At 41.6% G+C, this 13,751-nt stretch overlaps 1 protein-coding gene across 2 annotated transcripts in view; it reads right to left on the minus strand.

The window, feature by feature from the left end:
- Positions 1–13,751, minus strand: part of PREP (prolyl endopeptidase) — a 140,075-nt gene that overhangs the window by 47,963 nt on the left and 78,361 nt on the right. For both annotated transcript variants that reach the window (XM_033234727.1, XM_033234728.1), the window contains exons 9-10: positions 10,914–11,111; positions 5,751–5,854 (exon numbers count right to left, since the gene is read on the minus strand). In XM_033234727.1, the coding sequence (XP_033090618.1) occupies positions 5,751–5,854; positions 10,914–11,111 (302 nt within the window). The remainder of the gene's footprint in view (positions 1–5,750; positions 5,855–10,913; positions 11,112–13,751) is intronic.

A 13,751-nucleotide genomic window follows, 5' to 3' on the forward strand; every position in this document is an offset into this window, starting at 1 on the left:
AAGGCCATTACATAATGGTAAAGGGATCAATTCAACAAGAAGAGCTAACTGTCCTAAATATATATGCACCCAATACAGGAGCACCCAGATTCATAAAGCAAGTCCTTACAGACTTACAAACAGACTCAGACTCCCATACAATAATGGGAGACTTTAACACCCCACTGTCAACATTAGACAGATCAATGAGACAGAAGGTTAACAAGGATATCCAGGAATTGAACTCAGCTCTGCACCAAGCAGACCTAATAGACATCTACAGAACTCTCCACCACAAGTCAACAGAATATACATTCTTCTCAGCACCACATCGCACTTATTCCAAGATTGACTACATAGTTGGAAGTAAAGCACTCCTCAGCAAATGTAAAAGAACAGAAATGATAAAAAACTGTCTCTCAGACCACAGTGCAATCAAACTAGAACTCAGGACTAAGAAACTTACTCAAAACCACTCAACTACATGGAAACTGAACAACCTGCTCCTGAGTGACTCCTGGGTACATAACAAAAGGAAGAAATAAAGATGTTTTTTGAAACCGATGAGAACAAAGACACAACGTATCAGAATCTTTGGGACACATTTAAAGCAGTGTGAAGAGGGAAATTTATAGCACTAAATGCCCACAAAACAGGAAAGATCTAAAACTGACACCCTAACATCACAATTAAAAGAACTACAGAAGCAAGAGCAAACATATTCAAAAGCTAGCAGAAGGCAAGAAATAACTAAGATCAGAGCAGAACTGAAGGAGATAGAGACATAAAAAACCCTTCAAAAAATCAATGAATCCAGAGCTGTTTTTTTGAAAAGATCTACAAAATTGATAGACGGCTAGCAAGACTAATAAAGAAGAAAAGAGAGAAGAATCAAATAGATGCAATAAAAAATGATAAAGGGGATATATCACTACTGATCCCACAGAAATACAAACTACCATCAGAGAATAGTATAGTGTAAACACCTCTATGCAAATAAACCAGAAAATCTAGAAGAAATGGATAAATTCCTGGACACATACATCCTCCCAAGACTCAACCAGGAAGAAGTTGAATCCCTGAATAGACCAATAACAGGCTCTGAAATTGAGGCAATAATTAATAGCCTACCAACCCAAAAAAGTCCAGAACCAGACAGACTCACAGCCAAATTCTACCAGAGGTACAAGGAGGAGCTGGTACCATTCCTTCTGAAACTATTCCAAACAACAGAAAAAGAGAGAATCCACCCTAACTCATTTTATGAGGCCAACATCATCCTGATACCAAAGCCTGACAGAGACACAACAAAAAAAGAGAATTTTAGACCAATATCCCTGGTATCACTGATGAACATCAATGCAAAAATCCTCAATAAAATACTGGTAAACCGAATCGAGCAGCACATCAAAAAGTTTATTCACCATGATCAAGTGGGCTTCATCCCTGGGATGCAAGGCTGGTTCAACATAGGCAAATCAATAAATGTAATCCAGCATATAAACAGAACCAAAGACGAAAACCACATGATTATCTCAATAAATGCAGAAAAGGCCTTTCATAAAATTCAACAGCCCTTCATGCTAAAAACTCAATAAATTTGGTATTGATGGGATGTATCTCAAAATAGTAAGAGCTATTTGTGACAAACCCACAGCCAGTATCTTACTGAATGGGCAAAAACTGGAAGCATTCCCTTTGAAAACTGGCACAAGACAGGGATGCCCTCTCTCTCCACTCCTATTCAACAGTGTTGGAAGTTCTGGCCAGGGCAGTCAGGCAGGAGAAGGAAATAAAGGGTATTCAGTGAGGAAAAGAGGAAGTCAAATTGTCCCTGTTTGCAGATGACACGACTGTATATTTAGAAAACCCCATCGTCTCAGCACAAAACCTCCTTAAGCTGATAAGCAACTTCACTAAAGTCTCAGGATACAAAATCAATGTGCAAAAATCACAAGCATTCTTATACACCAATAACAGACAGAGAGCCAAATCATGAGTGAACTCCCATTCACAATTGCTTCAAAGAGAATAAAATACCTAGGAATCCAACTTACAAGGGATGTGAAGGACCTCTTCAAGGAGAACTACAAACCACTGCTCAATGAAATAAAAGAGGACACAAACAAATGGAAGAACATTCCATGTTCATGGATAGGAAGAATCAATATCGTGAAAATGGCCATACTGCCCACGGTAATTTATAGATTCAATGCCATCCCCATCAAGCTACCAATGACTTTCTTCACAGAAGTGGGAAAAACTACTTTAAAGTTCATATGGAACTAAAAAAGAGCTCGCATTGCTAAGACAATCCTAAGCCAAAAGAACAAAGCTGGAGGCATCACGCTACCTGACTTCAAACTACACTACAAGGCTACAGTAACCGAAACAGCATGGTACTGGTACCAAAACAGAGATATACACCAATGGAACAGAACAGAGCCCTCAGAAATAACACCAAACATCTATAACCATCTGATCTTTGACAAATCTGACAAAAACAAGAAATGGGGAAAAGATTCTCTATTTAATAAATGGTGCTGGGAAAATTGGCTAGCCATATGTAGAAAGCTGAAACTGGATCCCTTCCTTATACCTTATACAAAAATCAATTCAAGATGGATTAAAGACTTAAAAGGTAGATCTAAAACCATAAAAACCCTAGAAGAAAACCTAGGCAATACCATTCAGGACATAGGCATGGGCAAGGACTTCATGTTTAAAACACCAAAAGCAATGGCAACAAAAGCCAAAACCGACAAATGGAATCTAATTAAACTGAAGAGCTTCTGCACAGCAAAAAAAAAAATTACCATCAGAGTGAACAGGCAACCTACAGAATGGGAAAAAATTTTTGCCATCTACTCATCTGAAAAAGGGCTAATATCCAGAATCTACAAAGAACTCAAATTTACAAGAAAAAAACAACCCCATCAAAAAGTGGGCAAAGGATATGAAGAGATGCTTCTCAAAAGAAGACATTTATGCAGCCAACAGACACATGAAAAAATGCTCATCATCACTCGTCATCAGAGAAATGCAAATCAAAACCACAATGAGATACCATCTCACACCAGTTAGAATGGCGATCATTAAAAAATCAGGAAACAACAGGTGCTGGAGAGGATGTGGAGAAACAGGAACACTTTTACACTGTTGGTGGGACTGTAAACTAGTTCAACCATTATGGAAGACAGTGTGGCAATTCCTCAGGGACCTAGAACTAGAAATACCATTTGACCCAGCCATCCCATTACTGGGTATATAACCAAAGGATTATAAATCATGCTGCTATAAAGACACATGCATACGTATGTTTACTGCGGTACTATTCACAACAGCAAACACTTGGAACCAACCCAAATGTCCATCAATGATAGGCTGGATTAAGAAAAATGTGGCACATATACACGTGGAATACTATGCAGCCATAAAAAAGGATGAGTTCATGTCCTTTGTAGGAACATGGATGAAGCTGGACATCATCATTCTGAGCAAACTATCGCAAGGACAAAAAACCAAACACTGCATGTTCGCACTCATAGGTGGGAAATGAACAATGAGAACACTTGGACACAGGAAGGGGAACATCACATACTGGGGCCTCTCGTGGGGTAGGGAGAAGGGGGAGGGATAGCATTAGGAGATATACCTAATGTAAATGATGAGTTAATGGGTGCAGCACACCAACATGGCACATGTATACATATGTAACAAACCTGCATGTTGTGCACATGTGCTCTAGAACTTAACCTATTAAAAAAAAAAAAAAAAAAAAAGTATTTCCCTGGAAGAAGCATCCTCCCTGGCAGCTGTCATTATTATAGGGGTCCTTCCCTTCCCCACACTCCAAAGGCAGTTAAACACTTGGGTATTAAATGTTTGTGGGAAGTGGACAAAAGAAGAAAGCAGTGTCTTGTTTTACACAGAGCTGAGCCCCCTCACAGGCATGAGAAGATCAGGATCTCTCTTGGGCAACCCTACCCCATCCTACCTAGGGTAGCTGAGACTGTGCTCTTGAGAGCAGAGTAGAGAACACTTGCTGGGTGCTGCCTGGCTGTCCCTGGCATTCCTGTTAGGAGAGGCACACCTATCCTTGCTGGGGATACCCAGGCAAGGACCAGAACTAGGCCTTGAAAAGACCAAATGTCATAGCTGATAGGGACACATTTTCTACAAATTAGAGAAAAGAAAAAAGAGCAAAGAATGCCAGACTAAAAGTGAACTGACGTTAAAAGATTGATATAGGATGAGGGTGAATTTATGAACCATGAAAATACCAGAGAGGGGCTACAGGCCCCTACAGGATCTCACTCCAGGCAATGGCTCACTGTGAAAACAAAACTAACAAGCCAAATAAACAGGAAACTAAAAGTCTGTTATATTTAGTTCTAATGTTGATTGAAAAAAATAGATTATATTCTACTGCCAGTTCTTTAATATACCTTCTCTGTTAATAATCCCACAGGAATCCTAAAAAACAGATACTACCAATCTCTACTCTACAGTTGAAAAAACTGGCAGAAAGGTTAAATGACTTGCGCCAGGTGGATTTCAGGCCTGTCTGACAGAGCTTCTTGACCCTGTATGTCTTCTTGGCCCTGTTTGTCTATCAAGAATGTTGTGCTTTTAAATGCTATTTACATAGATGAAGATTCTGCAAAGTTTTTCTTCAAGGGCAAATATTAAGTATTTTAGGCCTTCTGGACCATAGAGTTTCTGCTGCAACCACTCTAAGTGCTAAAGCAACCACAGGCAATATGTAAACAAATGGGCATGTGTTCTCCAATAAAACATAAGGCCAGTGTGCCAAATGCTGATATAGAACAGGGGCTGACAAATCATAGTTCTACACCAAATCCAGCCCACCACCTGTTTTTGTAAATAGAGCTTTATTCATGATCTAGATGTAGCCTATCATCTAGAGCATTTCTAGCCAACTGAAGGATAATTCACCAAGCTATAATAATGCCCTAGTTTCACAGAAACATTGTGGGGAACATCCAGAGCTCTTTGTTCTAATCTTTCTTCACAAATAATGTTCCGATTCCTAATCTGTGACCTGTGTGGTCCAGCCCTCCAGGTGGGAGGGCCTTGATAAACACCTCGTGCCCTACTGGTGACCTCTCATTGCAAAGGAACAAAGACATTCTTCATCATCATCAATCAACCAGTGATTCAATTTCTGGAAGACTCAGTACCCTTGGGGAGCTGAAAAAAACAAAAAAGGAGATTCTTAACCTGAAAAGATGGTGGCCAAAGACGAAGCTTGTGGTGACATGACAATTAATTAATTTATTCATTCAAATGTTTTATTGTCTACTCTGTGCCATGCAGAAATGCACACGAACTTCAGACTAAAAACACTGACTCACAGCACTTAAGTCAATACTTTACATAGAGCAAAACCCCATGTTATTTACAATGCCAAATGACCTGAGCTAGAACACAACCCATATTCAAGCAAGCAGATTGACACAGACAGAAATGTTGCAATAGGAGCCTCAGTACAAAGAACTCCAGCTTCCTGTCCAAGAGTAGCAGCCACAGGAGCAGAACCTGCAGGCTATAGGAGGGCAGGGACTATGCCAGCTCACTGCTGAATCCTGAGTGCCTGGCTCAATGACCGTTAACAGTGGGGGCTAGAAAATACTTGTCTGTATTACCATGAATTACCTCCACCGCTTCTGATAAGCTGCAGTGTGAATGGCCCAGCCTGAAAGTCAGACTTCCTAACTCTCACATTAATGAGAGCTTATTCTCCATACCTGGACTGTCTGGTAATCAGAAGCATCAATTCCTTTTACGGTCACCTCTCGGAAAACTCTTGGCTCCAGTTCCTCTTTGGTAAGATCACAGTGATAAATGATACCTAAAAAGTAGAAGAAGGCTTGGTTTAGCCTACGGAACTCACTAGATGCAAAGGGGGCAAGGATAACAAACCACAACCAAATGCCAGTAATAGCAAGAGAGGAGTATTTGTCAGGGACTTGGTTAATCCCTACCACAATCGAAGGCTCACTGCAGACAAGTGCTTAGAACAGAGTCTGGCATGAGGGGTGCTATGTAAGTGTTCATCCTCATCATCACCATCTCATGCAGCCTTCTTTTTTACAATACTAGTAAGTGTATACATTTTAGAAGATTCTAATGCATTCTGTGAATATGAGAAAAGGTGAGAAACCTAATTGTGGAAATTTAACTGGTCTTCCCCAAGCTGGGTCACTTAGGAATTCAGGTCAAAAAAATGGTAGACTTCATCTAGCGCCATTTGACCTGGGAGGTCACTGACAAAAAACTCAAGTGATTTGCCCAGGGTCAAGAGCCAGTCAGGGGTCTCTTGATAAACACTCTGGGGCTCCTGCTACCTGACACCTACCTCTCTGTGGACACTCATGTGGACAGCAATCACGGAACAAAGATGATCAGCAGGTATTACAAAATTGCTTTTCCATTTGGATAATCCCAGTAATTGTGCACAACACAAAATGACTACTATACATACTAAGAATTCCAGCTTAGGTAACACTAATTAAACATTTCCCGAATTTAATGCTACTACTTTCTAACATTTAAGAACTAAATCAAAGAAATAATAAGACAAGTCATTAATGTTTGAAAACAATGACACTGCTATGGTTTATAAAACAGAATCAGTCATCCACAGAGTGGCTGGTGTGGAAATAGCACCTCCCCACATAATACTTTAAACATATGCTGTCAAGTATATGAAAAATCGATTTAGTGATCCCATCAGTACTTGCTGGAAAACCAAAAACCAAACAGTACTCCCACAGGGCACATTTAAATGGAATAATCATTATTAAAATGTCAGTCCTTTCTTCTCGACTCCTCTGTGTATGCACTTCACTAACAGCTGGGAAACAATATGCTGCCCCCGGCTGGAAAGGAGTAATACATTTAGATCGGTGAACAGCACAGCCGCCAATCCTTATGAATGTTGTCTCAATTCTCATGATTACAGACAAACTGTTTTAAGGTTACCATAACAGGGTGTACGATTAACGCTGACAGTAAGATGTATAACATGACTCAAGTATTGACTTTCTTAGTTGAAGTTACGCTTGGATATTTGTTAGAATATACCTTTATATATACTTCCAGTTGCATTCTGTGAGCATGCATTCTAATTTACCAGATATACTGAACACCGTACTTGCCTAAATCAATGTAATCTTGAGGGTAAAAGGCTATCTCTTGTGGTAAGTTTTAATTTTTAAGAGCTTCTTGATCAGTACCTGGTGCCCCCCACAAACACAAAAAGCATGAGAATCTTTGAAAAAAAGGACAAATCAACAACAACAACAACAACAACAAAGACAGCGTGCAGACCAAGCATGTGCCATTTGAGCACCTGCCTCACCCTGGCATCACCATGACCTATAGTACAGCAAATGACAAAGGCCTAGGGAGCCAAAATTCCCAGCTCTGCAAGTTGCTAGCTCAGTGACCTGAGACAAGGCTCCAAAGTTCTGTAGTGAAAGACAATGAGTAGGAAATAGACTCTAAACGCCTATTTATCTAGAAAGGTTGAGACATCAAATCTAACCGCAGAATGAAATAAATATGCAACAGGCGCTGGTTACTGTTCACGGAAAGCGTTTCAAATGCTGACCTCCCTATTCTGTCCTGTGCGCCAGAAGTGGTGCCTTGAAGGAGGCTGTGTTAAACCTGGAGGTATTGGCACTTAACACATTTTATCGATACTTTCTATTTACAGATCCATCTAGGTTAGCCCCTTGCATATTCACAGCATAATGTGAACCCCTATAATCAAATGATGCTTTGTGTCCCATCTGATTTGGCTCACAGAGGATAAGAACAAGGAAGGTGGGGTTTGAAGAAAACATCCTAGAATCATAAACCAGAGTTGGTCAGGTGATCGCTAGGAAATAAACTTCAAAGTTTAAGGCTGAAAAAAGAGAACTGAACTATGGAAGTCCCTTAAGGCCAGAGGAGGTATCTGGACTTGAGAAGGAGGCAGGGAGATCAGCTGGTATGTTCCCAGTGTAATCTGAAATAAATGTAAGGAGAAGCAGGAGTAGTCAGGAGAAAGAGACAACTCTAGGAGAAGCCACCAAAACAAGAATCAGGGGATCCGAAAAGTCACGTATGTAAAAAGGCGGCACACTTTGTAACCCACAGAGATTTTGTTTTAACTGATTTTAGGTTGGGTTTTAACATTATTAAAAGAACGAAAGAAAAACAAGTCTCAAAAAGTTTAGACTTTCACTGATAATCCCTGAAAGGCTTTTCTATGATTTCTCACCCTTGACTCCCAGAGCCACGCATATGGGACTGCTCTATGAGATTATTACAACACGCAGGTCTGGAGCTCACCCTAGGCAACTCTCCAAGGTTCCACAAGTACAGAGTTCACAGGTTCAACCACTAAGTGGTTTGAACCACAGGGAATAAGTGCACTGTGCTCTAACCTGCTACGGCTGCCTGTTTTCTTCCAAATGTGACTCAAGGTGCCAAAATAAGTCAAGTGGCTTGGGCTCAAGATGTGTTTTCACCATGTACCTCCAAGGAAAACAAACTCAGCTGGTGTGCACCTGCCAGAGGTACCACATGTCTGCAGCAGGAAGCTGGAGCTGCAGTTATTTGTGACCCTGGGGCTTTCCATATAATTGAGTGCCTCTGCTCTTTCCTGTAGTAGTGAACAGCTAGCCTTCAGACACCAGTGCAAGACTACTTGTGAGCTGATGTGTATATACACACACTGACAATCCATGCTTTCGTGAGATCTAATCTAATTATCTGATGGCTGTTTTTGCATTTGGTCTCACAAGATCTGAGTGTGGAAGCCCCATTCTCTGGTTTTAGAAATCCAATTGCATTTGGGAGAGAAAAGAGAAAAATGGAGGCAAAACTAGTAAAAGGAGACAGACAAAGCTTGGTCAGAAAATTAAAGCTTGGTCAGAAAATGCCTGGCAGTACAGAACGAGGAACACACTTCTCTTTTCAAATTTCATAGCCACAGTCATGAATATTTCATTGCTTGGCACAGAACCCAACATTTTACACTTGGACAATAAGCCCTTTCTTCCCCAGGTAATGATGAGCTTGTTCCTGACATAAATGGTCACATGCGGTCACTGAAGGAGGTTTACAGGCCTTTGGGGACTCCAGCTTTTATTAAGAGCAGGTGAGTCACCCTCACTGCCCTCCTCATTATCCTTTATCCATTTAAACTGTTTAAGATACAAAATTTTCCAAAGTCAAACTTCTGTACCTAGTGTAAATCTGAGGAAATAAACTGTGGGTACTGCAGCAGTGGGTTAAGAATGGCTATCGAGAAGAAATGATTTTCCTCATCTGTCTACTGGCTGCTGCTGTATTCCAGGTTCTAGGGGGAAGAGGGAATGGGGGAAGGTGCAGGACACCCTGAAGTCGAATTCTTGAACAGTCGCTTCCTGGCTTCTGGCCCTTGTGCAAACGGTTTCCACATTCTTGTGGGTGCTTTTCCTAGTTTCTCTTGATCCACTGCAAGGTGCTTGGGAAAGTAAAGTCTGCTAGGTTTTCAAGGTATACTATCAGACCTATTTACAGAACATTATTCTTTTGGTTTTAATAACCCTGACAGCAACCTGCCACCACAATAAGATTCCTTATGGATTGCCTGCTCTGTGACTCAGAGGCTCAAAATAAAAGTGCCGAGACATCACTGTCAACTGGCCAAATCCCAAGAGGCGGTCGGGGCCACTTGAGCACCTGCCTTGCTCTCCCCTAAGACTGCTTTTTTTGTCTAATGACCAAACGACTGCAGCAAAACTGAGTGGGACAAAAAGCACTTTGGAGGAGTTCAACATTATGTGCATAAGGAAAGTGCAGACTTTTTTTCAGCCAGATTGCTTTTAGGAAAGGGTCTGCCTGGTCAACTGCAAACTGCCAACTGAGCCAGACTCCTGGGACAAACCACAGTGTGTGTATGGCCATGACGCTACAAAAACAGTGCAGACGGACGGAATGGAGGAAAAAAACCAAACAAAGCAAACTGAACGTGACCAATTTTTTTTTTAAGTTAAAAAGAGAGCTATGTTTACTTTGGGGAAAATTAACCCATACCATAAAATGTAAAACCACAACTTACAAGTGTTTCCCTTTCCTATTAGAACCAAATAACACACATTTTTTCATGATGTAAGACATACTTTTAGAATTACATTTTATTTTGGTTTAACAACAGCAGAATTGATTCTCAGCTTATTCCAGAGAACATTTTTTTGTCAGATATAGCTAAATATTTTACATTTTTATATCTGCACTGTGTTCTTGTGCATATAGACCAAAGACTGAATCAAATGTTGTATTCATTGGTATTAATTTTTTTTTTTTTTTTTTTTTTTGAGATGGAGTCTCGCTCTGTTGACAGGCTGGAGTGCAGTGGTACGATCTCAGCTCACTGCAACCTCTGCCTCCCGGGTTCAAGCGATTCTCCCACCTCGGCCTCCTGAGCAGCTGGGACTACAGGCGCATGCCACCATGCCAGGCTAATTTTTGTATTTTTAGTAGAGACTGGGTTTCACCATGTTGCCCAGGATGGTCTCAATCTCTTGACCTTGTGATCCACCCGCCTCGGCCTCCCAAAGTGCTGGGATTATACGAGTGAGCCACTGTGCCTGGCCCATTGGTACTAATTTTTAATCAACCTAGAACATTAGCTGTTCCTGCCTCCAGAAGAACAGAGACTTGGAATATAAGATTAATGAGAGTGCCATTTTAGGCATTTACATTTCCCTTTGTTCTGGGCGTCTGTTCTAGCGTTTTATTCCCAGTAAGTAATTTTGGCTACAATACAGCATATGCGATTTTCAATAACATAGCATTACACTTCCATTTCCCCAAAGAAACCCAAACACCAGTCTGATTTTTAAAGTGAACAGCAACAGTGAAAAAACACTTGCCTGGAGATAAAAAGGAAGTAAACTGATAGAAGATTTCAGTGTCCTTCTTCTGACCGCTGTACCCCACGATGCTGCCGACCTCAAGCGGGAAGGTCTTAAGGAGAGCACCAGTAGTCAGGTCGTGGAGCTGCAGAATGTTCTTGACGTCATGGAGGTAGCATAAGACCAAGAAGTTGGACCTGACACAAGCTACCCACTCTGAAAGGATAAGAAAACACCTAATGCAATTTTAAAAATTAATGAAAACATATTTAATTGAGCAACAGTTCCAGAGCTACACATAGGACTCTATGTAGCAATGAGACTTGCAACATCACTTTTACTTTTTTTTTGGAGACAGGGTCTTGCTCTGTTGCCCAGGCTGGAGTGCAGTAGTGCAATCTCAGCTCACTGCAACCTCTACCTCCCAGGTTCAAGGGATTTTTCTGCCTCAGCCTCCCAAGTGGCTGGGATTACAGATGTGTGCCACCACGCCTGGCTAATTTTCATATTTTTAGTAGACGGGGTTTCACTATGTAGTCCAAACTGGTCTTGAACTCCTGGCCTCAAGAGATCTGCCCATCTCGGCCTCCCAAAGTGTTGAGATCACAGGCGTTTACAGGCGTGAGCCACTGCGCCCAGCCTGATAATTGGTTTTAATTATTCATCTAGATTTCAACATATTCCTTTAATAAATGACTATTTCCTCGGCCAGGGGCTTTTGATGACCTAGATAACGTGTGGAATAGTAACCCTGCCTTCCTGTTTTGTGCCCATTATCATGCTATAGGAGCTATAAGGAGGAAAACAATAAAAGCCAAATCATGGTTCATGTCTGACAGGATTATTAGATAAAAATGTAATAAGCCCTTGTTATCCACCAGATTCCCTGCAAAGTGCTAGAGAGACAAGTAGGAAGATGAGGTCGATTCTGCTCGTGAGACAAAATCATATAAAAATGCAAGTAATAAACCATAAACAAGGGTAAGTGACTGGTTGGTTGAGGATCCAAAACGAATGACAGCCCTAAAGCAAGGGTTGAATTGAGTCTCAAGTACAGGAGTGTGGAGATGGAGGGGAAATGGGGGCTAGCAGGAAAAGCACAGCATCCTATGGGATGAGGTGCAGGAAGATAGGCGACTCCTGGCACGAAGGTCAGAGCCAGGAATGGGGAAAGGAACAGAAAGGACAGAAAGAAGACTGGTAAAAAGAGAACAAATGAGAGATCCGTTTTCAAGAGGAAGAGCTGTTCAGGTTAAGGCAGATGGAGATGCTGGTGGTGGCCTGATAGGCCATCCAGTGAGCCAGGTAGAGGGGAGTTTAGTTACCTGTGACTGTGGAGCCACTGTTTGAACACAAGGGCAACACAAAGATGGCATTAATCAAGGATGCATGTGTCTGACAGCGGAATGCAGAACAATGGAAGTCTATGGAGGGGAGAAGAGTAAGAGCACTACTGCAACAAGCCAGGGAGAATACCACATCAAGCGGGGGATAAAGTCTGGGCAGGAAAGAAAATAAATGAAAGGCACTTCCCAAGAAGAATAGCCAGGGCTTGATGCCTGCAGGGATATGGAGAGTAAGGTAGAGAAAAGAGTTCTCCTCAACTCCCAGGGCTGCAACTTGCAGTGACAGAGTTCAGTGACAGAGCTGGGAGAGTAGGAGTGAGAGGTGATGAGGAAAGGAGAAAACGAAGGGCAAGCACAGAGGTCTGCCTGAGGTAGGGCCAGGTCCCCCAGAGGCAGAGACACCGCAGCAAGTGGAAGCCAGGACAGGGCTGCAGGTGACAGGCCACATGTGCTGAACAGACAAGCCTTTCTTGGGTTTCATGTGGTAGGGTGGGGTTCTTTACGCTGCTTATTTTGATAACCCAAGAAATTAGCAGTTCACGTTTTTAGGATGCTAGAATTTATCCACATGAAAAAACAAGATGCTGGCCAGAGGCAACCCTGAGGGTCACCGGGGCCTTGACCTTGGGCTGCTGAGATTACTGCAGCAAGCTTTTTTTTCTCAAGTGAGAACATAAAGAAGAACTCACACAACCAAAAGTAATTTGCTCATTCTCCAATGCACTTTTTAAAAAAACCTCAATCAGGCAACATATTTCATGTGGCTTAATGTTTTAAAGAGACAAAAGTATGGGGGGAAAATGAAGTAAATTATAGCTGTCGAAGAATAATCAATCTGTGTTAACTATGAGTACATCAGAATTATAAAACAGACAAAAGTGAGTAACAAAAGGACAAGGTGATTTGTAGACTGTCATTAATAAAAGCTCTGACTTTACAGCTGTACTTTATGACTCATTTCTAGTTCTTTTTTCTCAATAGGGCGCTCCGTGCTAATGATATATGGCACATTCAAATTCAACCATGCTTCTCTTTAAATTGATGAGTTCTAGTGAACACTGAAGGTTTCCCCTTTCCAGTCTGAAAATCTTATAACCTTTCAGAAGGAAGGTTATACAAATACACCACCCCCTCAACAAAATCTCCTAGCATTAATCTGCATTTCATTACATCTATAAGATGGAATGTCACCTTAAGGCACAGTTAAAACCCCTCTTTTGACTTTAAATGGCAGAAATTCAGATGCCTTGGGAAACAGTGACAACATCCATGATGGTGTCCTATACAAGAATCACTGTTTAATCCTGACCTGTGCCTGAAAAACTCCTTGAGCACCTACATGAAGACTTACGCCACCCAAGCCTCACTGGGATGCACCAACGCATGCGGTCTGTGCATGAAGAACAGAGTGCTGAACCTGGCACGCAGGAAGCCCTCACTAGCTGCTGGCTGTAACTACCCTTAGGGGGACATTCCTGCCCTGGTTTGGACAGAAGCCATCAGGCTATCA

Source organism: Trachypithecus francoisi, unplaced genomic scaffold, assembly GCF_009764315.1.
Source record: "Trachypithecus francoisi isolate TF-2019V2 unplaced genomic scaffold, Tfra_2.0 Lachesis_group15, whole genome shotgun sequence".
Taxonomy (NCBI): Eukaryota; Metazoa; Chordata; class Mammalia; order Primates; family Cercopithecidae; genus Trachypithecus; species Trachypithecus francoisi.